Source organism: Gavia stellata, chromosome 8 (assembly GCF_030936135.1).
Source record: "Gavia stellata isolate bGavSte3 chromosome 8, bGavSte3.hap2, whole genome shotgun sequence".
In the NCBI taxonomy this organism is placed as follows: Eukaryota; Metazoa; Chordata; class Aves; order Gaviiformes; family Gaviidae; genus Gavia; species Gavia stellata.
This window is the reverse complement of record NC_082601.1, coordinates 14,256,943-14,283,607: the sequence shown is the minus strand read 5'-3', so window position 1 is coordinate 14,283,607 and position 26,665 is coordinate 14,256,943. Positions and strand designations below refer to the sequence as shown.

General features: G+C 45.2%; 1 protein-coding gene across 2 annotated transcripts in view; it reads left to right on the top strand.

Moving 5' to 3' along the window:
- Window positions 1–26,665, top strand: part of GLI2 (GLI family zinc finger 2) — a 143,668-nt gene that overhangs the window by 77,272 nt on the left and 39,731 nt on the right. For both annotated transcript variants that reach the window (XM_059820111.1, XM_059820110.1), the window contains exon 3: window positions 26,316–26,518. In XM_059820111.1, coding sequence (XP_059676094.1) covers window positions 26,316–26,518 — 203 coding nt within the window. The remainder of the gene's footprint in view (window positions 1–26,315; window positions 26,519–26,665) is intronic.

The window sequence follows — 26,665 nt, the reverse complement described above, 5'->3', positions numbered from 1 at the left end:
TGCATTTGAGGCAGGTCCTCACATGGGTGTCCATGTCTGCTCTGGAGGGGCAGGATCCTGGGTTTCAGTGGTGACCTCCTCGTAAGAGTCTCCGCTCCCCAGGGCAGCAGATGGCCAGCGAGCACAGGCGCCAGTCGGGGGCCGTACCCTGAGAGGGATGATCGTGGTTAATCTTCTCATCCAGGACATGACAGCTCGATAGTCCTTGATGCCTTGGAGGGCACATTTATATGGAGATCTGGGTTCACCTCCTGTAAGCTTTGACCAGGGCAGGGAAAAAGGAGCTAGCAGAGATGTGGGCAGAGGCTGTAGTGACTGCGTGGCCGGGAGGGTTTCTCCTCGTCCCTGAAACACACCATCCCCTTGGGACGTGAGGAGCAGCCTGATGGGGTTGGTGGTCCCGTGGCCACCCTGAAATCCCTCAGCCTGGGGCTGTAACACAGGACTCAGCCATCAGCTGAGGGACAGGTCCCAAGGCACTCACTGTAGGGGAACCTGTAAGGGCTGGAAACATTTTTTAGGAAGAGCAAGGGAAGAATAAATAGGGCTCATCACTTAAAAAACTCTCATTTGATCCCTCTGTTGACTCTGGAGCCCTGCTGTGGCCTCGCCGTCCGGCCGGGGTCAGCGTTCACCCAGCTTTGCAGGGGCTGTTTGTAGAGCTGTGCTTTTTCTGGATAGGTATGAGTGGGGGAACAGCCCCTGGGAGGCAAGTAGTGCAGACAGCGGTAGCCAGGAGATCTATGGAGTCCCACAGCTACCAGGGCTTTATTCCACTTTCAATATGCTGCAGGAAAAAACGATAGGGCATTCCCCTGGATCCTACCAGAAGACAAGTCGTTGTCTTTCTGGCTGGCAGGCAGTTTGACTGGATGTTTAAAGGGGCAGAGCAGCTCCTTCCACGCTGCGCGCAAAGGGGGAAAGGCAGAGCAGATTGCTAACATGGGAATTGGGGGGGCTGAGGGGGCTGAATGGAATAGTTCTGGTCTTGCGTGCAAGTAGAAACAAAAATTGTAGAAATAAGAAAGATTAATAAAAAAACATACTGGGAGATAGTTAATAAGCCAGAGCTCTGGCTAATAAAGCACATACTGACTTCTGAAAGGGACAATATTCAAAACAGTGGTTAGAAGAGAGGATGGCAGATACTCAGATGTTTGGCACCAGGTTATTTGTGTGCCCCACTCCGTTCTCCCCTTTGCTCCTCGCGGACAGGATAGGGTGCGCTGCCTCTGCAGTAGGGTCATGGAGCAAGGTCTTCTCCAGAACGTAATCAAGAGCTTGCCAGCTGGTGCCACATACCTGTGAATCATAACGCCCAGTGACGGGAGTCAGTATTTTACCATATTGGGGTTGTCCAACTGATCAAGCCTGGCCAAAGTGTACAGTGCTGGCAGATCAGGTTTCAGTCCATCTGCTCCATTATTAATAATCCACTGTCTTAGCAGTGACCACATTTGTCTGTCAGGGCACCAAGTTTGGCCTGCTTAGTATTTGGGTAGAGTTGTTGGTAAATAACTATTGCCTTTCTTCTTTGGGATCCTGCACCTTCCCAGCAGCACCTCTCACAAAAACAGCTTGTGAGGTACTGGAGAGAAAACTTGGTTGTTGGTCTTAGAAGAGGAAATCTAGTTTTCTTTGAAACATTTGATAAGATCAGCCTTACTACCTGAGCATTGCGCTGAAGGTTGCCTCTGTGCCTGGTGAAGCACCAAGCTGAGCAGCCAACTGCTTCTTGTCTGCGGTGGTTTTTAGGGTCAAACTAAAAAACTGAAGAGCCACTTCTGTTCCGCTCTTTTCCAAGAGCCCTGCACTACAGCACAACTACACTGGGAAAATTCTCACCAGCTGTGGAGTTAGTCTCTCAAGCATTTTTTCTCTTTCAATTTTATCTGCAAATATCTTAACCTCATCTCCTGCCCTTTCCTTCTCTAGTTTTTGTTCTAATTCTCTCTTGTCTTCCTCTTCTCTCCTCCAGTCTGCTCTGGAGATCATAACATAGTACTCGCTCTCCTTGCTGGAGGATGTCCAACGTGAAATCATCCAGCACACGGTAGTGGAGCTGGGCTAGAGCGTGCGTAGAGGTTGTGCATCCCTTGTTCAATAGGCTGGGTGAACTCTGTGGCACGATCAAGCTTCTAGAAATTTGAACTCCATCCCAGTGGTGCAGAAATCCATCCTTCTGTTTAAAGTAAACAACTCCAAAAAAAAAGGCATGTGCATATTTTCACTCTAGAAAATGATGGTAAATGTTTGAAAGGAAAATTGTGTCACTGAGTTTTGGCTTTATGATTAATGTGATCAGTGCTTGACAGAGAGCCCCCAATTCATCAAGCCCATATTCTAGCTGTCTGCTGTCTTGCTGGTGCCAAATTTATCTAATTACATGAACACTGCACAGCAAATTAAGTGTAGTATCATTTGTTGCTAACTATGGGGTCTTATTATCTGCCTGCTGCGTTACGTCAAAGGTTTGTTTCCTGATTGCTCGATGTGACATGGCAGTGTGTTGCCCTTCGTTACTGTTTGCATTTGGCCTAATGAGAACATACGTTATTTTATCCTAACTGGAAGGGACTCGTCTGCAAGGCTGTCTTTAGCAGGACCACCTGTGGGACACTTTTCTTGAGAAAATGGTTGGGAATACGGAAAACTTAAGTAATAAAAGATCCACATGCCAAGACAGGGGCCTGAAAGATTTGCTGCATTTCTGGTCACTGTTGTCAGTCTTTATCTCTCAGTCATTTCCTTGTTAAACAGCATGACAAATAATTTTCAGGGCTTGAGTCTTCTTCCAAATCACTGAGCATTTATTGTATATGGCCAGAAGCAGGTCATGTTGGTATTGCCTTGAAATATACTTCTAGAGAATTTTTTTCAGGGTAAAATATTATTTTTTCCAGTCATTAGGATAACTGACTTTTCTGTACAACCTCCATTGGTTTTACTTATTTGGTGATACACCACTTTTTCCTTTTTTTGACATCTTTCTTTGGCTTTAAGAACAATTTGGCAGAATCATGGTGCTTGCTTGGCTAGTCTAGAAAAATAAGGTATCTCGTTCGGATGATCCTTGAGCTCTCTGCAGCGCAAACCAATAGCAATATTGTGGATTCAAGGCATCATCCCGGATTCTGATGCTTGTGAGCTTGTGGTCATATGGAGGATGGGGGGAGAGACAGGATTGGAGCCCAGTGGACACTGAGAAAGGGTGTAATGCAGAATGGAGTAAAATTGAGTATGGGATGAAATCTGTTCCAGGACTGTAGAGTTAGAGCAAAATCAATAAAGGAAATTATATTGGTACATACAAATTTTATGAGGTACCACTTCCACAAAGCAACATTGTTTAATATTAAGGTTGCAAAATACGGCACTCAAAAGCTAAGAAATGACAGAAAAATAAATTTGCCTGTTCTGACTCATTTTGTATGCCGTTGCGATAATGCATTAAATTACACAGCCACATACTAGTTTTCCCTGGGATCCTCACCTCTCCTGCAGCACAGGGTGGCCCAGGCTCTGTGGAAGAGCGATGGTTGGTGTTATATGCATTTCCTGCATACAGCTTTTATTGATTTGTCAGAATTTCACTCTGCGCAGTTGGTTGTAGGCAGAACATAGATCGGCGTTACTGGAGCAAAAGTTGTCAGCCAGGGTGTTTCAGCAGGTTCAAAGCTGAACCAAATTCACTTCGTAAGTTAGAGCAGGTCCTTTTCTGACAAAGAGACTGTTTCATATTTTAGTGAGCTGCTTCACAAAAGCTTACTCCACTGGGGCCCAGTCTCTGCAATAACTCCCTCCACTTTAAACCAAGGGGGCTCTTAGCATCAGCTTTGCAAGATCAAGCCCTTGACTACAGAGGAAAGCTGCTGGCAGAGACGGCAGGTGATTACTGATAGCTCCCTTCCACTCCCCACTTTTAGGTGTGCTTAGCTACTCTCAACTTTTTTTTTTTAAAGCACAACAAAAATAACTAAAAAATCCTTAGCTCAGCTTAAAAGTCCCTGCCAATGCAAGAGCCTTCAGGGCTAACCCTTGTAAACAGCATGCCTAGGCTTGACTCAGCAAGAAGCTTTTTAACAGTAGCTCCTAAACTGTGGTTAAAACCCATCAGGCATTACGCAGTGTAACAAACAAAAGCAGCCTTGTTTTTCTACCGATATCCTGGTGGTGTTTCAGGATGCAGTGCTGACATTATTTATTAACAAAATATTGATGTTGCTCTTCTGTCCACACATAAAATAATAAAAAAAACCCCTGTGCTGATAGTCACATTCCATGGTTTTCATGAGGACTGAATTGTCCCAAAGACCTAAACATAGAGAAGACTCCATCTCCATGATAATGTGGAGTTGCCCTTAATTTCCCTCTGGTAGGGATTTTATCTGGTTTAATCATGGTTCTTCCTCCATTTCCCCGAGATCTTAATATATTACAGATATTCCCTGATATTCAGCCTACACTTTTTTCTTTATCTGATCCTATTACCCCTGCTTGTTGAAGTTTGTTTTCTTCTTAGTATGTTAAAAATTACAGAATACCTTTTCAGGACCAGTTCCAATGTTCCCGAGCTGTTCAGGCAGAGTAATTCACAGGTGGGCAAGGTGACTGTTAAACTTTGCATCATAAAAAGGCTATGTCTCAAGTGTTTACAAATTTGCCAAATTTAATGTCAAACCCAAGATTTTCCGTGTTGGATATCTGTTTCAGGCTGGTTTCCTCTTTCCTTTGTTGTTTTTGTGAGATTCAGCCAAGGGAGGCCAAGTGGGGTTAAGGGAAAATATGTTGTTCAGCCATACAAAAAATAATCATGATCATCTTATAACTGTGCTTTGAGAAACGCCAGTGTCTCTCGCTGTAGAGGTGGAATTTGCTATTGTCACAGATGTGCTTTTGCTGTTCCTATTTTTAAAAAACACACATAAAACCCCCCTCCATTTTGCCGGATAGAAATCGTTTGAAAAATCTCACTTCCAACACACTTAGTGAAGGGGTGTCGGAGTTTTGCAGTGAAGTTTTCCGAGGATCCCTGTGGCCCTGACCACACTCCAGCCAGGCCCTGCCAGGGCTTTCCTGCCAGTGCTCCTCATTTTCTGCTGGGGGCTCTTGGTTGTCCCTCCACCCAGTGGGATTCATGACAACAGCCAGTGATGGAGGGGAGCCAGTTGCATCGCAACCTCGCGGAGCCGCCTTTGTGCATTATCGGGCGTGTGTAAAGTGCCCTCGATTAACCTCCACGGGACATGGCTCCCATGAGGCTGTAGCTTTGATCCCATCAGGCGGTTTGGGATGGGACCCCAGGTAATGGTTGTTCCTGCAACAAGGACGCCGCTTGGTTGAGCCACAGAACGTACATGCCAATAAAACCTGTGGGTTTTCATATTTACTTTGCTACCGGAGTAGAAAATCTTTGGCAGATCGTGATTGATGGTACTGTGCTGCTTTGGAGACAGAGCGAGCTCCCTCCGGAGTCAAAGCAAACAGCTGCTCAGAGAGGTCTTCTTATGTGTTTTGCAAAGTTTTACGACTTTCACCAAATAGATACGTTGCTCATTTGGGAAACAGGTTTGGGGGCTCCCACATCCAATTTGTTCTGTCCCCTTCTTTCCCACATGCTTCTTTTTATTTGTTTAAGAAAATAAGAATGTGCAAGTAAGCAATGGTTTGCAGAGGCTGGTCCCCTCCAGAAGGCTGGTTCAAACCTCTCCCTGGTCTGTAATTAGCAGGAGAGTGTTTCTTTTAGGTGGCTCTTTGGTAACCTACAGGAGGTGATTTGGGGGACTATCAATACCGATCTCACTCTAAAACTACCAGGATTAGTACTTGATGGTCACTTGATTCATCTCCAGGAGACCACAGATTAAATACTAGGCTGCTGCTGTCCTGTTTTGGGAGCTGGAAAAATTACTTTAATTCCATCTGTGCTTTAGTTTTCCCATCTCTAAAATGCTGTTACAGTAATACTCACCCTCCTGATGTTTTGAGAACTAAGAAAAGTCAGGTGGTCTGTGACTCATTTGGCTCCCCAGAAGGGGCTTGTGGCATGTTTTCAGGCATCACAAAAGAAATACCCAGCACTACCTACCTGTGCAGAAACTGAGAAGGTAGGTACACGCTTAACATCTTCCGACCTCAGTGGGAGGACAGGCTGATCAGGTCTTCTGAAAATGGGGCAGACATAATCCAAAACACTCATCAGGGCTAGAATGTTTCTGTAGGTTTTTCCAATCTGATAAACTATTTCATGGAAAAAACCCAACCAACCAAAGACAAAACCCCACAGCTTTCTCTTTTGAATCTTGTTAACAATTTTCAAACATTTTCCTTTATGAGAGAGATTTGCACATCTATGCTGTTCCTTAAATCGAGGATAGTTTCATCATGTGTGTTTAGTTAAATAGCCTTCAGAATACTTTGAAAAACTCAAACCTGAAGTCCAGAAGGACCTGAAGGTGCATGGTTTCAGAGTCACTGAACTATGCAGTAAGACACAGATCGGACTTGCAAACATTTCGGTTGGATCTTCAGTTGCTGAATGCCAGCAGCATGGCACTGGAGTGAGGGGCCTCGCTGAGCTCAGATGGGGTAGAGCCCATTAGCACTCAGTGAAGATCTGGGCTACCAAGTTGCTGGTGCTGTGACACCACAATTTGCTGAATTAAAAACTGCAGCTCTAAATTAGCCTAATCACCGCCAGAAGTGTAAAAAAGACTAGGAGGTTTTAGTATTGAGAACAAGAGCCTGATCTCTGAGGTCTTTTATGTAAACCTCTGGCATGTGTTCGTTTAATATGATGTCACTCTGTAATCCACCATTGCTTTTAAATGTCATTCTCAGAGCTTCATGTCAGCAAGTCTTAAGTGATAATCCCTTTGCTTACCTCACTTTATAGTAGATTAAAAGTGACTTCATGCTTCCACCTTATCCGCTGTTAAGCTTGTGCTTTAGGAAAAATTTATTTGAACTCTATTCTCCCGCTACCTTCTAAAGAGTTTCTAAACAGATAGCACAGGTCTTTCAGAAGCTATCTCAATGGTATTGCCCATTCTCCATTGCTTTCAGCATCCTTTGAAAATAGATAAATATTCACTGCCAATCTCCTGCCCTTTTAAACTCCAGTGTTATGAATTTGTTTCCCAAGTTTCCTCTCGGCTAAATGTGGAGCGCTGCCCCTCCTGGCCTCTCCTTTTTCTTAATCCTAAATAAATCCCCTCTCTAGATGGTGTTTCACCTCTCACCAGCTTCTTACACTCATGAGGACGAGACGATTAAACCTGTGGCAGTGTTTCGCTCCTGTGTAGCACTTTCCCCTGTACAGCACAGGGGTGTGCGGGTTCCCCCTTTCTGGTCCTGTATCTCCTGGTTGAACTTTTACTCTATCCTGAAGCAAATCCTTTGTCAGTATAAAAAGCTCTCCATGCAGTTCACCTTCCTAGTCCACCCTCTCTTTTTCTCTCCCCAAATTTCACCCTTCTGCTCCTAGCACACCTCCTTATGCAACACGTCCCTCCAGATACTTGCTGCATGTTGTCATATCCTTCCTCCCCGCGCTAATGAACTGGCCAGGCTGCAGCCTGCAGCATATACTCAAATATCAATCTGCTCAGCCTCCTCATTTTCACTGTGTTTCTCTGAAATCCTTCCAGGATGTGTGGAGATAAATGGACAAAACCCATCCATCCCATTGGCTTGTGAAATGAAGCCTGCGGCACATCACTTTTCAGGTGCTGGTTAATCTGGGTTCCCAGCTACCAGTGGCCATGGGAGCAAATAACACAAGGTGCTGAGAGATAAAAACTAATGGCAGGAAAGCTGGCTTGTGATACTGGAAGAAAAATGTAGGATTTTTAATGTCCATACAGAGCGGAAATTTTAAAATCTCATCCAAAAGTTCCCCCCACGCAATAAAGAGCAGAGAAGTCAATTTACCCTGGAAGGATGAAGGACTGAGTCAACTCTGCTGGGATTAGAACATGTGGTTCGAGGGATCCTAGGTATTTCGGGTCTGATTCTCAGACCACCCAGATGGCTGGGGGGAAAGGAAAAAAAAGTAATACTGATTAAAAAAGGACCCTATTTGGCAAAACTGTAGATCTGGATACCCTGCCTGCAGCTCACGCTGTGCACACACATCTGCACAAACCAAAGGGCAGAACTGGGTGCTGTTACTCTGGCAAATCTCAGATTTGCAGAGCGCTCCTGCAGGAACGCGTGCATTTAAGTAGGCTTTTTAGATCCCTGGCTTTGACACTAAACCACGTATGTATGTTTTTCTTGGGTGCCAGACCATTTTGAGAACTTGTGATTTTGCACAATTTTCTGCCTTGGAGGCTTTTCGTGCCTATTCTTTTCTGTTTCACCATTGATATTAAATAGGCAGCTAACAGAGCTAAAGTTTAGAGCATTACTCAAGGGTCAAATTTTAAAAAGTGCCCGTATGATTTCAGATTGTAAATCCCACTGTTTTGGGTCTGGCTAACAACATTATTTTGAAACTGGGTGTTGTGAGTTTCAGAATAATGTTGACCCTTAGTGCCGGCTTGTCAAGCACTGGTAATGCAAAGGCGCAGTGGGTTTTTCAAACATACTGGATCCCAGTTAATGTCTAACTCCTCCAACCTTCATTGAAACTCAGGACCCCAAAGCCAGCCCTAGTAAAGGAGTTAAGTACCTAAAAATTAAGAAAATGGCTGGAATGGAGTTAAAAACCGCAAGCATGTTAATAAGGTGGCCTGCGCATGTTTGGAGTCCAGTGTACACGTCCGGGTCATACAGCTCCTGTAGGACAGATGGAGATGTTTTCTGCCCTGTCTGCTCTCTGTGGTAGGAGCATGCACATGGCAAATCTCGTGGGAGGATGTGCCATGGAAAAACCATATTCAAGGTTTAGTTGATATCAGTTGGCCAGACTCCACTTCAAGAGCAAGTTTACTCCATTCTCTGGGCTCACTTTATTGGCATGTATGGGGCTGGGTTTTGATGTAATTGATCATGGTAGCTGATACTGAAACCAGAAAATTGTGAGCCTTTTGATGATTTTTTAAAGCTGATACTTGCGGGGGGAACACCTTACAGCACGGCAGGAGCCTGGGAGGTAGCAGCTATCCTTTTCCACCTCCTGAGCAGCAGAAGGACCTGTACCATGGTCTGCATGCTGCTGAGCACCTGCTGTTAGATTAAACATGAGAGTTGGGCTCCACCACCACCTCCTGCCCCTTCTACAAGTGCAGTGGTGCGTCAGTGTTTCTTTCGTACAGGTGGACCCTCCTCACAGCAGAGGTATTTCTTCCTGCCGCAACTCATTTTATCTCTCTCTTACATGTCTTCCTACCCTGCACACATGGACCCAAGTCACTTACAACAGCACCTGGGTGCAGTCAGGCATCCCTGAAAAAATACGTTAGGGCTGTATGAAATGCAGTCACATTGAGCTTTTTGAGTTTAAGTCTCTCTGAGAAATAAATGTGTGTTCCTAAATTCTGTAAGGACCTTTGAAATATTTTCCTTTCGATCCTGTAAAGCATCCTGGAGAAGATTTTGTCTTATTCCTCCTCTTGCCCCTTCATGAGAGGGTTTCCTAGCTTGGTTCTGGAGCTACTTACATGGCTTTTGATTTGCAAACCAGCTGCAGGACCTGTTACCTGCTGATTGAATGTTTCATCTGAGAGCCTCTTAAGATCCCACAGAGTAACCACACATCCCAAATTACCACTGGTAGAGGAAAGACTACCAGAGTGTGGTTAATACATTAAAAATAGGAAGGTTTCAAGCTTACAGCTGCGTTAGGGCAATGTTCTTACATGCATATTCTTGTTTGAGACTATTTGTCTTCACTCTGAGATAAAACACTTGACTTCATGTGCTGTCTTTCATCCCAACTCAAGTGCAGCACAATATTTTACAAGAGAAAACTGCATTGTAGATGAGAAAAAGCAGGGTGTAGAAAGATAGGGTGGTGAAGGAATTAACACATTCAGTCATCAAATCAGTAAATGAAAGGAAGATCAGTCTTATGGGGATTAGCAAAGAAGGAGAAGAGATGTTTGTAGAAGAGATTTGAAAAGAAATAATGAGCTGATGAGGCAGAGGGGCATACAGAAAGTGATCTAGGCTACAGAACTGTTTTTAAGTCTCTCCCTGTTCAGGAAAACACCTAAGTATATGCTTAATTAGAAATACCTGCTTAGGTCTGTTGACTTCACAGGAACTTAAATGCATGTTCACATACTGTCCTGGAAAGCGGTGTTCTTCTGAAGATGCCATAAAACAGAAATGTTTACTAAATCCCACTTGTGTATTCCTGCTGTAAAAATAGTTTATATTAGAGATTTTTCATGTGACAATATGGACTTGGCAGTTGAACTCAGACCTATTACAGTAATGGAGTATTTGTTGGTATTTTCATGAAGGGCTTCACTTCAGTAATGTTTCTTTAGATAGTTTCAGCAAAGTAGAAGTCAAGGCCTAATGAAGAGGGACTACAGCTCTGTGAGTCCAGCATCATCACAGAGATCCTGGGGCTGATGTCAAACAGGCCAACTTGGAGGAGCCTAGTTGCAATGGTACCATGTGGACAAAATGTCCTGGTGTTTGCTTCCTAGGAACAGCAAATTTTCAAGCAATTAACTGTTTGAGGTGCTGCTTCGAGTAACTGATCACCAGTTACTGACCCTCTAGGAGCCAACGATGTTTTCCGTTCCGTGGAAGGAACCAAAATGACATTTTTGCTGCTGTTTTACCCTGATCATGAGGCACCCATTTTGTGATGGCATCTTGTGGGGGTCAGGGTATGCGAGTTAATATATGGTAGGGACTAGGTCAGGGTGCATAACTCTATTATCTGTAGACCAGTGGGAAGGATTTTGCAGTCAGTTCCCAGTGGAGAAATCGTATAAGTTATTTCTAGCTTTTTGCCTTTCTTCCTAGTCCTCCAGCCTAAGTGTTTCTCTGTAAGAAGTAATGCCAAGAACTGATGAAAAGCAAAATATCTGCAAAGTTTTATCTAGTACATTTGAACTCTTAAATAGTTATTAGCTTTTTATATATTATTTCCAGTAGAAGTCTCTAAAGAGAGAAATTATCATAGTGAAATCATTGTCAGCAGACCCCAAACTGCTTTATTCACTTGAAAAAAATAGAAGACTTCCAAACTCCAAATAAATTTCCAGCCATCTTTGAAAAAGAAGTTGTACATGCACGCATAACCAAACTAATTTTCAGGTTAGGTCAGGAAAGTTCAAACCCTCCCTCAGGGCATGCACCAATGAGATGACCAGAATGTAAGAGACTGAGATGGAATTGAGCCAGGTTAGATATTTTACAACCCATGTCTTTTTAAGAGTCCCACAGGACCTTAACCGAGGACAAATGCACCGGACTTTTGGGCTTTAGCGGATGGGAATGATGGCTGCTCCGTATTCCTCACCAGAGCATTGTCACGTGGTGCTGCCTCATGAGTCAGAGGGAAAGGCACTCTCCCACCAACACCACTTCCTCCGTGTCCTGGGATTTTCTTTGCAAGGCATCTATTCAAGGCTTGGCTAGGTCTTGACCTCTCTTGGCATGTGAGATCTAAACCTGGTATGACTCCAGACTTCCCTCGACCACGTCTGGTTTGAATCCTGTCAGTGCCGAGAGAAGTGTTACTGCAAGAATAAGAAACTCCTCAAAAAGTTGTTTGTTTGTTTGTTTTTTTAAGAGCCAGCTTCTGCCAAATGTGAAGAAGGTAGGAGAGCTGTGAGCTGTAGCTTCTTTCCCTTCAGATCCTGATGTGTTGAGGGGCCTCAGGACCCTATCAGCCTGGTTTCTCCACACTTGATCTCTGCGGAGCAGGGTTTGCATTTCTGGTGAATTACGTGACAGTTTCTGATAAGGACAGATGGTGAGCAGAGACTTGGGCTTGGTTTGCACAAGGATGTCACATTGCTTCAGGCATGCCACACTGGTGCAGTGTATTAGGTGAGTGACCTTTCCCAGGGGGATTCACTGAGTAAATGGCACAAACTGAGGGAAAGAAAATTCCTCAAGGTGCCTTGCGCTGAAGAGCAGATCATGCTTCCTCCCAAAATCTTGTAGTAGATGCAGTGGTTTCCTATCGCTTCATTTGTTTTTTTGATTACGTTGCCAAACTGGCTTTCATCCAGACTCTGGTTGCTGTGATTGATTTCATTGCTTTGCTGTTCAGAAACCCAACCCCAACCCCAACCCCACCAACGCTGTGTTCATTGGTGGCTTTTCTCCCAGGCAGGGCAATTTTGTGGTTCACACATTGACTAGCAAAATTGCTGCGATCTATGAACGAACGTCCGGTGCAGTAAGGATTTCTGTGTTTGTGTGTGTGCAGTCTCCCTTACTTATCAATGCCAGGTCTCAATCTAATCTCCTCCTCCTGTTATCATCCTCAGTGGGTGAAAGCTACACTGAAAGATAATCTCCTTGCCTACAGTGCATAGTGGTCTGCACTCCCCCTGATTGCATTTGAGTTTCAGATGAAAGAGCCTCTGGAGTCCAGGAGCAAATCTTCGATTAAAATGAAACTGGAGACTTTTAGACGCTGTTCTTGAAGGCTGAAGGTAGAAGATAGAGATGGTGCAGCCAGGGAATCTGGCATCATCAGGAGTGTCACAAGAGCTTGACAAATATGCCAGTAAAAATCCGTGGGTACAATAACATGAGCTGCATTTGTTGTTCATTTTTGGCTCATCAAACTTTTGTCCTGCTTTGTTGAACAGCAGAATGAGAGCTTTCAAGTGCGACTTGTGTAGTTAAAAGTTTATCTCCTACCCATTGGTCCTTACAACTCTTCTTGCACTTGTTCTGTCCCTCAGATACTCTATGACTGAGCTTAGAAAATGGTCTGTGCCTTCTTGTACCTTTTTTTATTAGCTAGAAGCTCTTTTATAGCAGGCGTGAATGGTTGTATTAGTCCTTATAGCATTCACAAGTACCAAATGTGTGCTGCAGTGCTGGGTAAGAGTAATTATTTTGCCATTACATTATGAACAGTTTTAAAACTTGCACTGTAATATGACACGCATAAAGGGAATTGTTAATATTAGAAGTTCAGTCCTGTATAGTTGAATTTCCTTGGTTGCTAATAACACTATAGGTTATTTAAACCATAAAATATTTTAAAAATCTGCTTTATTTTCACCTGTTACATCCTTTACTTATTTTAGCAAATCAAGCAGCACATACAACTAAAAAAAACCCCCAAAATATGCAAAGTGCAGGACTGTAAGTCCTATTTTCAAAGTAAACTCTGAGCCAGAAGTGTTTAGATGTCAAAATCCCATCAACAGCCTGCTCCCACAATTAATGCATGTAGGAGCTTACACCCCACTGAAATCAACTTAGGCTACAAAAGATACTGGAAGACGCAAAAGATGACTGATGGTATTTTTCAAAAGCTGCTATCACATGGAAAACCTTGCTGCTGGGATTTCAGCATAGCTTTGATTTCCAGGGTTGGTTTGTTCGATACTGTGCTGTCTAAACAGGTAAAATAATCCACTGCACCTGAGCAGTTCTGTTTTCTCATTCCCAGATCGTAGTACAATGGCCCTGTGTTTGCCTTCTCCAAAACTGGAGAGAAATGTTTAAATAAAATTTTGCTCTGAATTATTAAAGCCACTGCAAATGTTTTCATTAAAATTTGAGTATGTTTAATATCCCTTCTCTTGAATTTTAAATAGAACTAATACTTGGTGACTTAATTACCCGGCAATATCTCTTTTTTATATTTTTACCTTGTATTAATAAAATGAGTGTATTTACATAGTTCCAAACTAAGCACATCTCGTTTTACTGGCTAAGTGCATCATTTAAAGGGCACACAGTGTTAACACCTTTTGGCTCGCCTGAGACTTTACATCATGCTACACACCGAATCCCATTGTGAACTTTCTCCTATATATCTATTTCTCTATCCTTCCTGACAAAATGTTTAAAAAAAAAACCCACAACTCTCTGGTCGTTTTAAACTGTCCCCAAAACGTACCTCCTTTCATTGCGGTTATATTCAGACTACCTAGAGTATCATCTCAGACAGACTTTGGCTGCAGTTGTGGAAAGCAATGGCTGTAATGTGTGAGTTGAGCACCTGCAAATACACCATCCACCTCTTCCTTGGCTCTGCATGGTTGGAGGGCTTGGCAGAGTGAGTAGAAACGGGGCTGGAGGTCTCATCCCTCTCTTCAATTAGATGCCGTAACAGGAGCATAAGCTGGTGTTTGGTGAGATGAAAGAAGGGTGGTTTTTGTGGTTTGTGGAGTGATGGGGAACCTCCTGGTTCTACTCCCAGTCCAGCAGTACGGACCATCACTGGAAGCGTTAGCATGCGGAGGATGTGTGGGGGCTTTTGCCAGCACTGATGCTGTAAAAAACCCCCTGTTTTTCAGGCAGCACCCCAAATCTAGATGCGATTCCCTGGAAAGGGGAGGGTAAAGAGTGACTGTGCCTCTGCTGTTGCTGCATTTAGGAGAGAAACGGCTTCAGCGACTTGGTGTCAACCTGGCATTTTTGGGAATTAGATATGACATATAAGGTTGGGTTGGGGTCATTTAAGGCTCAGCTGAGGACTGGAGATACTGAATTCCTATCTTTACCCAACGGAGCTTAATGCCCTGCTTTTAACTGAGCTGGAGGAAGGTTTGGGGCATCTAAAAGTGGTGTGGGGCACCATGCAGGCAGAAAGGCCGGCGAGAACAGTGGCCAGGGAAAGCAAGGCCACGGCACAGCCATGAGGATGGAAGTCACTAGAGGGTGGTGACATGACGATGAGCTGTACAGTGCTCAGCCATCCTCTCCTGCCAGGCTGACGAGTGCCAGACCCACTGGACCCCGACACCACCACAGCGGATGCGCAAGGGCGGGCTTTTCGGCCTCGAAAGGCTATGTGTGTGTGTGCATCACTCTCCAGCTAAGATGACAATGACTCTTTGAAATGTTTTTCTGCATTTACGTTTACAAAAGCTGGATAAGCCTTTTTAAAAAAAAATCTGATAAGTAGCAGGCAATTGAATTAACCACTGTTGACTGTATTGCTGTCTCTTAACAAACTCCATCTGTATGGTCTCCCTTTGTAGACACAATTTTATAACTTAATTTCCCTACCAAAACATCAGTGTTTACTTAGTAAGAAATCTGTTCTTTGTCAGCTTGAAACAGTGATTTCTTTATTACCACTCTGCGCAAGGAATGACAGCACAGAGTTGGCACTGGAGCAAGTCTGGTTGAGTCTACAGGGTTGTAATGGAAACAGGGTGAACCGAGGGTCAAGTATAATGGGATTTGTATACAGAAATGTGTCTGCATAAGGAATAGCTGCATGAGATAAGAGAATGAAAGATGAGGCCCGCAGGTCTTCCTTTGCATGGTGGCGGGAGGGAGGTGTCGCCGTGGTTATACAGCGCTGCTGACATGGGAGACGGGGTTACCTCTGCGCCGGCGTACCAAAGATGCCTAAATCACGTGTGCGTGCTCCGGCGCTAGCTGACGTTGGATGGGTTGGGGCAGTGGTCGGTGGTTACTCTGAGAATGTCTCATATGTAATTTTTATTGATTTCAGGAAGCATAGGGTCAATGAGGGGTTTAAAAGCTATTACAGTCTGTGGCCTCCCTAAAAATTTTCCAGCAGTGTTGTCAAACGTGGTATAGTGAATTTAGCCTGAATAACAAGAGGCTTGCAGGGGTTTTTTGCTATCTTTCACAGCACCTGACGGAGGTTTTTTGTGATTCCCAAGGGTTTTGCAAACCACAGGTTGAAAAGCACTAGTGTAAACTTTCAGGAGTAAATGGCTGGGGAACATCAGACCCCTATTCCTTCCTTGATAAATACGTTATACTTTCCTGTGTCATTGGAAAACTGGAAAAATAGGAGAGCAGCTGTAGAGAATGGCACTAACAGATCTGGGAGCAAAATGGTGTTGGAAGGAAGGCTTCTCAGGTGGTACGTGGATGATGAGCTATAAAACACCTCATCCATGAGGTAGTGATTTGGGGGGTGGGGGGAGCATCCTGGCTCCTTTAAAGTCTCTTGGAGCTGTACAGTTCAGCAAGCAGTGCTGGGGTTTTACCACAGGACTGGGCTTCTCTTTATTGCATTTAGTTTCTCCTGCTATAGAGCCTTTCTCAGTCTTACACTGCAGGCTAGAGCTGGTAGAGAAATGCCATTTGTTTGTCACAGTCAACTGTAGAGAAATTCAGTTTTCTCTGAATTATTTGTGTTCATCTTTTCCCTGTGGAAAATTAACTCCCAGCTGAATGTTGTCCAGATTTTAAAAGCATCCATGTTTCATTCTGGTTCACTTTCTTTCTAACGATAAAAAAAGGAAAGAAAAAAAGTGGTAGGTTAAAAAGAAGAAATTAAAATGGAAGAGCTAACTTATTGTCAATTCTCTTATTTTGTACAGAAAACTCCAGACATTTCCAAGAGAAAAGCTTGTGTGGAATAAAAAAGCTTTTCTCCCTGCAGTCATATCAGTGAAAAACTTTTACCTAGTTCTGCTCTTCACCATATAATTGCTTGCTTTTCAGCATACTCATAGCAAAGGAAAGGATGGTTAGATCAGCCAGCCTGCTGGATCAGATCTTACATTACATCTTGAGTTCTTTGAGTGCCATTAGCATTTCCTTTTAGAAGTGAAGAAATATTGACAGTTTGGTAGGTTATCTCGCATTTTACTGCACGTTAGGGCACTTCAAAGTCTTTATGTAGTGATGGGAACTGTCATGAAGCAGATGTGAAAAGGGCCTTTGGTCCAACTAAACCTGTCAGCAAGAAGATTTAGGGCAGATGGTTATTATTAGAAATCAATGTATTTATTAGGTATTGTTCAGGAATATTTCCCTTTGGAGGTTACTGTGAGTGCTGTTGCTATTTAAATGTGTCAAATACCGGTAAAATTAACTCCCACAGAAAACCCAGGGAGCCCCAGCCAAAAGCTTTGCTATTACAGGAATGCATGTCTTCTACTTCTTTGTGCTGTGATGCACCAGAGGCAGGTACACACACAGCATGCCAGTAGCGCGTCTGGGATGTGTGTACGTGTGTGTGTGAGATGTGTTTCCGTGTGGCTATCACAGCTACCTCTACATACAGAGCTCCTCTCACTGTTGTGCCTAGAAAGGCTTTGTAGAGAGCTGTGCTGTACCTGTTCCTGTTTCTTTTTATTCCCTGTTGTTAACCATGGTTTTCTGGTTGCTTCCAGTTAGTTACAACAGCTTACTGCTGCTTAGAGCAAGCACAACATCTTTCTAAAGCCATTGGAACACCGATGGTTTTCCCCTGCACTTCAGAAAAGAGAAGTAGGACATTTCAGGCTTTTTATAATTAGTTGGGTGTAGGTGTTCCTTCCTTGGTGTCTTGCTTAGTTATAGCATTTAAAGACCTTGGATTATGGGAAGAGGACATTCCCAATAGAAAAGGAGCGTATTAGCAGCAACATTAAAGCTGGAAGTCGCTGTCCTGGAACAAAGATTCATTTTCCATTCACCCCGTGATTTACAGCACATTCCAACCAAGTGATTTGGCTATGGTCTTCTGGCATAACATTGTTTGCCCTTTCCCTGACATTTTGCATATAAAGAAAAGTTATGAGCTTCTTGGGCATTCAAGGTACCAGGAAATGTGGGAGTCTACCTAATTTGTTAACATGAAATTATAGATGTCAGACATAGACTCTGTTAGTTAACGTTGGTTAGAGTAATGCTGCAGCCAGTTGATTGTATTACAGTCATGATGAAGAGGAATGGTCCTTTTTTGCTTTTCTGGGATATGACGGGTATAGAGCCAAGGCAGATTTAAAGTGTAGTGAATGAATAAGCATTTCCTATGGTTTGCCTGACTCTTCCATGAGCTCTGCTGCTGTGGTGTTGCTGCCACTGACTTGCCCTCTCCACAACAGGTTAGTGCTGGCATAACATGGAAAGGGACTTTTCAGAAGTACTACAGGAGTAGCCTTTTAAATGTTAAACCCCTCTGTAGCACTTGAATGTTATTTTCTTTTAAGGGAGAAAAGCCCCCACACAAATGTAGCATGGCAAGAAGACACTAGGCAGGGATCAAAAATTCAGATTTCCTCCCCACACACATACACTTCCCATTTGTTTTCCCAAGCCCAGTGTCTTCACAGCTACAAGCAAAGTATTCGCTCGAAAGTGCTAATATCCTCAACATGTGTCCCAAGGGAAATCAATCAGATGTGGAGAAATGCCTGTGTCGCATCCGACACATCTTTCCAACGCCCATTTCCCACATGCCCTCACCAGTGCCGAATCCTCTCAGATCTCCCTCAGCTTCCTACTCAGCCCTGCCATCAGGATCTGGTCCATATCCAACCTTTCCCATCTCATTCCCCACTGCTTCCCACCTTGCTTGCCCCCACCACATCCGCGGTAGTGCTGCCCAGCCTTCATCCCCTCCCCGCCCGGAGCCCGCAGCGTTTCAACACCCCAGCTCTCAAATTTTGTGACTGCTGGCATCAAGTTCTCATGCCTGGTGGTTTCAACCTGAAGTTCACATGCCTCCAGGTTTGCATCGCTCCTTCGGTCTGTCGCTGAACTACTTTCATTGGCTCTTGCACTTTTATCCATGCTTTCTTTCATGCCTTTTCTCTCACTCTCCTTCCCTCTCTCCCCCTCAGCCACCTTCCTTGAAGTTCCCCTTCTTAAAATATGCTTCTTCTCTGAAGGCTTTAATCATTAATCTCTCAAGAAACTATCTTAGAGACTCATCTGCTGCACTTTGATTTATTCGTTGTGGGGTTTTTTTGGTGGGTATCTCACAAGAACTGAGCTGGTCATCCTTCTACCTCTGTCGCTAAAGGAAAGCTTGTGTGAAAAGGTGGGCTTTCAGAACTGAAATTAAAAGATCATGTAAGTAAGATAATTGGATAAAAAAGGATATTAGGATCTGAAACAGAATGTTTACTTGCTTTGATGTGCTTTGGGAACATACGTCTGCACAGTGGGCTGTGTGGCTGATTAAGTATAAAGCAACCCAAGAAAAAATCACCACTATTAAGCTTGAATCAAAGATCTCTCCTCAAGACACTAATTTGATTTGGGTGTGAAGGTCCCGTACCAACTCTAGTTTCTACCTTTGATGTCTTGCTTCTTTGTGTGTTGTGTAATGGAGGGCAACCTTACTTATTAAAAATTTGCATTTTTCTTCCATTTTAAAAGCAAATATTGATATTGTTGTTGTTATTGTGTTGCAGTTGTGCCTACAAGTGTCAGCCTAAACTAGACCTGCCTTGTGGTAAATGCAGCATAAATGCAATGAGAAACCATATGTAGTTAGGAGAGTTTCTAATTTGAGGGCCTATTCCTGTACTTAGGCTCACAAATTTGCTCCCTCCAAATGATGCTGCCAACAATCTGTGAGCTTAAGAATGTTATTAACTTCTGGTGGACCTTAGACAGAAAAAAAGTTTCAAGCTCTCAAAGAAAATACTTTTGATTTAATTGATAAAACATAATAATACTCTTATATCAGGTGAAATTAAGTCTTCTGTTCCATTTGTTCTTGGTTTTAGATATTTTAAATTTAGGATTGAAGTCAGGTATGTTTGAAAGGAAAAATGAAAGATGATTAGGGTTTTTTTTTTAATTTGGAAACAAAAAAATCCTTTTTTTTACCTGGAACAAATATATTAAATTGACCTCATACGCTAGAAGTTGCATAAGTCTTGAATATGTTTTTCTAAGGGATGGAAAAAAAATTGTGCTAAGAAATGGCACCCACCTTAGGTTACGATACTGTTTCCATGGTGCAGATGGAAAACAGAAGAATCAACGAATTGGAGGCTGTTCTTGTTGCTCCTGCCATCAGTGGCAGAGTTTCCTTCGGCTTCAGTGGTACAAGATTAGACTTTAAGGCATGATTTTTAGAGGTATTTAGACAACTGCCATTGCCAATGGATGCATGGTGGGATTTTTCATAGTATCTACCTAAATCCTTCTCAAAGCAGTGCCCGAACCACCAACCCACAAATAAGGGATTTTATGTTCAGAGATTTGTGTCTGTTAAGGCCCAAAGGAATTATTACATTTATCTGATCTGACATCTGCGACACTGGCCATAGGATTCCCCCCTTTAATTTCTACAGTGGGAGAAATTATTCTTTCCTACTATTAAGAAATTATTCTTTCCTACTTGCAGTACACTTCTCTGCATCCTTTAGAAAAACATCTAGTTTTGCTGTAAAATCTTGCAGCAGCGCTGAATTTACCACTTCCGTCCATAAACCCATCTAATGGGAACTTGCCCTCATTGTTAAAATATCTTTTTTATTTCTCATGCTTTCCACGCCTCAAAGCCATTTTTGAGGGGAGAGGACAAAACGGGAACTGCTCGAAACGTGCCTGTTAAATTTCTGCAGAGAAGCTTTAGCCATTTTTGTCCAGCTTCACAGCTTCTTATAAGTGAGTGCATTAATTGCTGAATTAGCAAAGGTAGCTCTGATTTTCTATAATATTCATCTTTGTGGGTATGGAAAAAGAAAGAAGATACTATTAACCCCATTTTAGAGCTGAGAAAATACAGAAAAAAGAAATACAATGAACTGAGCTGAGCATCCTGGCAGGAGAGGGCTGGGAGTTAGCAGTGATGTCTCTTGGGTCTCCATCCTGATCTCTTCCTAGCGGGACACATAAGCTGGCATCTTCGAGTTGATAGCCCTATATTTGAGCATCAGGTCACTTTTCTGGCTAATTATCAACTTGTTGCAGTGCTGGGAGAGCTGGGAAGCGTGAGTGATTCCCCGTCGCCTCATTACTGGGCTGCCCTGCGCTCCCTGGCAGTGGCTGGGGGAGAGAGGCGGCTGCAAGGCAGCTCCATGCTGCTCCTCCCGGCGCATCCTCCACTCCCTGAGCCTAAGAAATGGGAAGGGGGGAAATATTTGTGAATGATCAAATGCCATGTGAATTCGATAGTTGTGACCTAGGTTTGACCTCTGAAAGGTACCTTGTTTTGAGGGACCTCGTGGGGTTTAATTCTGAGCGTACCGCACAAGTGTCGCGACCTCTCGCCCTTCCTGTTGTAAGGGCCTTTAAATCAGAAATAAACAGAGGTGAAGTTGAGGGGCTGGTGAGAGCTGTTTAGACTGAATCGTTTAGCATGAATCCTGGGGCGTTTTAGGTTGACTGCTAGATACGGCTTTGTCATCCCATATGTACAGTGTCTGCCACAAGCACGGTCCCTTTTTCAGGCATCCATATGGCTCTCCTCCATCTCGTGCAGACTTTGGGCGGTGTTCTGGGTACACAGGACTTGCGAAAACCAGGCCAGGAAATTGTATTTAATACAAAACAAAAGCAAGGATTTTTATGTGGGGTTTAGAGGGGACTGTTGGCTTTAAAACGTTTTTTCTTATAGCAAAACTGTACCAGGCTATGATACCCCTCCCCATGAGCAGCTCTGTTCCTAGCTTCCATCTCTGTGTAGCAGCTATGCAGTTTTTTTATTGTACAGCAAAACAATTGCCTGCAAGTGTCCATATTCCATTAAGCATATGGAAAAGTATTCAGCCCTTTGTTTTCCACTGAATGAATATATTTGGCACGTAAGTATTAATTTAGACTAGTCATGGGACATTAGTGCTGGTTAATTGTCCTCATTTTTCTGGGTTTTATTTAACTGATGGAGATTATTTCAGAAATGTGCAACTTCTTTAACTGTTGCATTCATTGTTGGGTGCCCCTTGCGGAGGCTCCAGACCTGCATTGCAGCAGTGGGGAGATGGTGCCACATCTCAACCATACAAGATTTTGGGATTGCTGGTGCATGACCGCAGGGGAAGAGCAGGATGAGAAAAAGTCACCCCAAGGCCCTGTTCATAGCAGCCAGCACTGCTTTTGGCAGTCCCTGAGGGGTTTCCTTTCCCAGAAACCCAGCCCGGCTCCTCAGAGATGATGCTGCTCTTCCACCATGGGACCACGAGGATCCTTTTTCAGCGCTGTGTCCAGCTGTGAGGCACTGAACGCAGCACACACACACAGTTCCTGTGAGCCGCGGCATCGGGGGCAAGTGCCTGCCAGGCTCCAAGGCACACACAAGGACACGCTGGTCCACCTCACTGAAAACCACGGGCTGAATTTTCTTGCCTTGCTTTCCAAATAAAAACTACCAGCTCCTTCCCCCAGCCTTTGGGATGATACTGTGGAGCTTCAGACAAGCTGGCGCTCCTTTCAGCAAAACCCAGGCGGCAGGGAAGTTAAGCAGATCTCTTTTCCCCGGTGAAGGACAGTCAAGGAGTGACCAGCCCCTGGGAAACCACGAAATCTCCTAGTGTCCCACAGGCAGCGTGCGTCACGTTGCGGATGCTGGTAGCTCTCCTTGTGCTGGTCGTGCTCCTCCGCTGCTGCATGTACATGCTGCCCCACAGTCCTGCTCTGCAGGCAGCTGGAGCCAGGTAAATAGTGCAAGGCTTTCTGCTTTCCAAGGTCGGTTATCCACTGCACCAGTAAAGACCTGCTCTGTAAAGCCTTCAGCGGGGTGCATGCCCCCAGCATCACCACGAGGCCCTGCAGCCCTTAGATGGGGTCAGGTAATGTCTCTCCCATCTCAGTGTCTCCCTCTGATAGAGGGTGGGGAAGGGATAGCCTCTCCTGGGTGGGGAAGGAGATGAATCCGGGCTCACGTGCTTCGTCAGAGATGCAAATTGCTCTACAAGTCCTGAGCATTAATTATAGAGCCTGGGCTTCTCGCCGGAGCCGCGGGGAAAACCGGCCCCTGGCTCCCATTAAATTTAATGGCATTTGGACACCCAATTCCCTTAGCCTATTTGAAAACCAGAATCCCAGTTTCTTCAGAAATATACGCAGTCAGGTGAAATCCCTCGTCCTGCTGCAGACAGAGAGATTTTTACAGCGTTGGCTTCAGCAGAGCTGGGAGCTCTCCCCCCGGCGCTGGGGTGTTTTCCTCATGCCATCTGCGGGATCCAGGGAGGGAGCAGGGGGTGATGTATGGATAGCAGAGGTCTGGGCAGGGAGCTGTACGGACACACCGAGAAACCCAGTTCTGGCACCGGGGCACCATTGCACAGGCTGGTTCACTGCACTATGCTGGAGATTGTCCCGCTGCAGGGTTCAGGGCATGGGGATGGGGGAGCCCTGCTTTCCCGGGAGGTGAGCTGGGTGTGGGAGCGGAACCGCCTTCGCCCAGCATCTCCTCATGTCTCCCCCATTTAAGCCACTGCTTCTAAAAGGCAGCAGCTAGTTGTCCCTTTGCCAGTCTAGAAGCAGACGTGTGAGGCTTTGGCTGCCTCTTGCTGTGTATTTGCAGAGTGCCGATACGATGGCACAATCTGGGGCTTGGGGATTAGATAAGAAATAATGCCAGAGGTGCCCCTGGAAAAAAAGGGGAAAAATCAAACTTTTGGGGAGTTAGGAGCGGAGGATGCGTCCGGCCGAGTGAGCCATTCCTGGCAAGCAGCTACTGGAAGCCGCCTTATTTTGGGACGTGCTGCGCCGCGGGATGGTGCTTTGCGAGAATTGTGGGTGTACAACGGTGAGAGGTGATCCCTGCCTGGGAGACCTTACAGAAGCCAGACCTGGCTGCGAGTATGGCTGTCCTAGTCCACAGATGGAGAGATGTGGCAAGGAGAGGCTTTAAGCAGAGCCGTAAGGAGAAGCCTGCTCTCCAACCCAGTCTTTATGCACAGGGCCAGCCTCATATTGAAAAACCACCTGGGTCTCCAGCTGCATACATTTTGGGTGAATTCTTGATCTTTTTCCCAGTGTTACCTTTTGGCCAGGGTGGAGTCTTCCTGTTCTGAGGGATTCCAGCATTTCTGCCCAATTTAGCACGCAGAAAATGAACAGCAAACCCTTCATATTGTTATACACGTTTTAGATGTCGGCCTCACAGTTTGATCAGCAGAGGCTCCCAAGCCTCGTAAACCTGGTAATACATAGTTTCAAGCCTGCATCAAAGAAGTTCACAACCCTTTTGGGAGAAGCTGTGAGTACTGATGAAAGAGGGAACTTATTGTATATGTAAGAAAACTTCTTTCATGGCTTATGTATTAAGGCAGGCTCTGTGGCCCAGGGAAGATTGGGGCTGCTTTTAATTTACATCCCCCCTCACTTATATTAAGTCTTCGTCAGAAGAAAAATTAGTCAGATGTTTTCTTAATGACATCATTTTTTTTAATCCTGTTTCATTTTTTCCAGATGAGGCGGTGGAGATTATTAGAAATGAATTGAAACTAAATCTGGAACAGAGACTTTGATTCACTTCTCCCTCCTCCCCGGTAGAAATAAATTGGTCGGCTCCGTGCTCGGCTGCCTTTATTAGCAGCCTCGACAGAAACCAGCCCCGGCGGCCTCAGCTGCAGCTTTCCCGAGCTTGCCGCCGCCGTGGCTGACGTCATGGCGAGAGGCACCAGACAGTGACTCGGAGAGGGACTTCAGTTGCCCCATAATTTTGGTAACAAAAGGCCATGGTGATGCAGGTGGGGAGGTTATGAGGTCTGAAATAGCCATGCCATCATAAGTTTGTCTTTCAGTGCTGTAAAAGAAAACAGGCTCAATGCTGGTGCTGTTCCTCTAGCGAAACCCCGATCTGGGTCTGATGAGCGTATGTGTGTCCCTGGCTGTGCATCTTCACAAGTCCTTTATATCTGATAGGTTTTCACTGCCTTGTATTTCACACCAGTGAGCCACCGAGTGTATTGCTACAGGAAAGTGCTTTGAACTATAAATATTTTAAAAGGCCTTTAATTTACTACCCATCAGCAGAAAGTGTTCAAAAAGCCACAAGGTTTACTAATTTATCAGAAAGACAGAGAAACATGCGGAAGATCAAACAAAGGCAAACATGCTCGTAAACTGCTGAATAAGACTGCAAAGCTTATATTACATTTCTGTGTGGTTTTGTTGATATGCAAGTATTACAGATAAATTAAAATACACCTGAACTGTTGATAAAGCAGGGTGGGACCGAGATCCTGAGGTGCAGGTGGCATGTCTAAACTGCTCAGACCTTTGTGTTTGTGGTTGTCTGTGCATGGAGAGATGGATCTTACATGCACTTGCTAATGGCATATTTGGATATTCTTAGGGAAGGACATTTGTAATACCATCCCTTAGCTCAGCCCATGTCCCAGACCCCTGACCTCCGAAACCCCAAATCCTCGTGGTCTCCCATGACCAGGGTGCAGCCCCATGGGGTGCATATCCAACTCCCTCAGCTTTGCCAAAGCACCCAGCCAGGGACAAATGCTGTCCCTGCTGTGACCTGCATCTCCACACGAGCTCCGCTTCCAGCAGTCTGTGAGTACAGAGAGAGCTAATGCAAAGCAGATTTTGCTCTTTCATTTTGCCTAGTGACAGCTCTGCCTTTTTTGGTGTCTAGCTCAGATTTTCTGCTTATCAGGTTAGGGTGTGTAACTTTTTCTCCCCTCCTTGCACCCTCTGCGATTTGTCTAAGAGGCTGGAGGGCACAGTAGGAGATGTGTCTGGGAGACGTCCACACGCTTTCTCTTCCATCCTTGCTCACCCTAAAGAAAACTGCTCGAGTGCCGAAACATGCCTGTGACTTTTTTTTGTTACCTGCTGAATCCCTCAGCATTTACTGACTTCTTTCTCAGGTAACACTTGGCCTGAGGAAGATCTGAGGGATTTGAAAGAGGTGGCCCCCAGAAAGCATGCAATAAAACCTCTCATGAACTTTTGCCCTCTGAACCGTACCACCGACCTGTCAAGGAGGTTTGTGCAAGCCGTGATGGACGCAGGTGGGGAGGGCTGCTCCGCCGGCACTGGCCGAGCCACGCACGCTGAGCTGAGCAAAGCATGGCTCACCTCAAGGTGGTATAAGTACTCCTTGCGCTATTTACATCCTTTCACCGGCAGCCCTGTGCGGGACTTTGTCTGCATGGGGCAGCACTAAACATCTGAATACCCAGAGGCATTGAGGAGCTTGCAAACCTTGGGTTCACCTCAAACGTCTTCATGTAGCCAGCCTCCCGTGCAAGGAGACGGGGTGAGATCTCTAGCACGGGGCGTGCTCCACACAGCCTGCATGTGCGGGTGATGCCCGAAGCAGCACGTGCCCCTTTTCAAGGCAGCCATGCTGGGGTGAGCCACCTTGCACAAATACACGTTTAGTGCAATGCGGGTGCAGGTCTGCGAGAAGCTTGCGCTGGCTTCAGGCCCTGCGTACGCCAAGAGGGGCGTTTTTTCCCATCATGGCCTCAACCTCCTCCTTCATGGGCTAAGACGGTAGGGTGGGAGGGAGAAGGGCGGCAGGCAGCCATGCCCGCTCCGGGCAGGCTGTGGGTGACAGCGTGTCTCTGTTTCCTTCCCAGGCCTCCTCCCCTGAGCGGCAGCCCTGTCATCTCCGATATCTCCCTCATCCGACTGTCTCCACACCCCGCCGGGCCCGGCGACTCACCCTTCAGCCCCCCGCACCCCTACGTGGCACCCCACATGGAGCACTACCTCCGCTCCGTCCACGGCAGCCCCACGCTCTCCGTCATCTCCGCTGCCAGGGGCCTCAGTCCCGCCGACGGTAAGACACTGTGCTACTGGTACTGCAGTGATTTTGTAGCTCACCAGCACTGAAATTCCCTAAAACCCGGGGATTTACAGCTGCAAAAGCTCCGCAGCTGCTCTCTGAAGTGGGAGAGCTGTCTCTTTTTCTTTTTTTTTTCCCCCT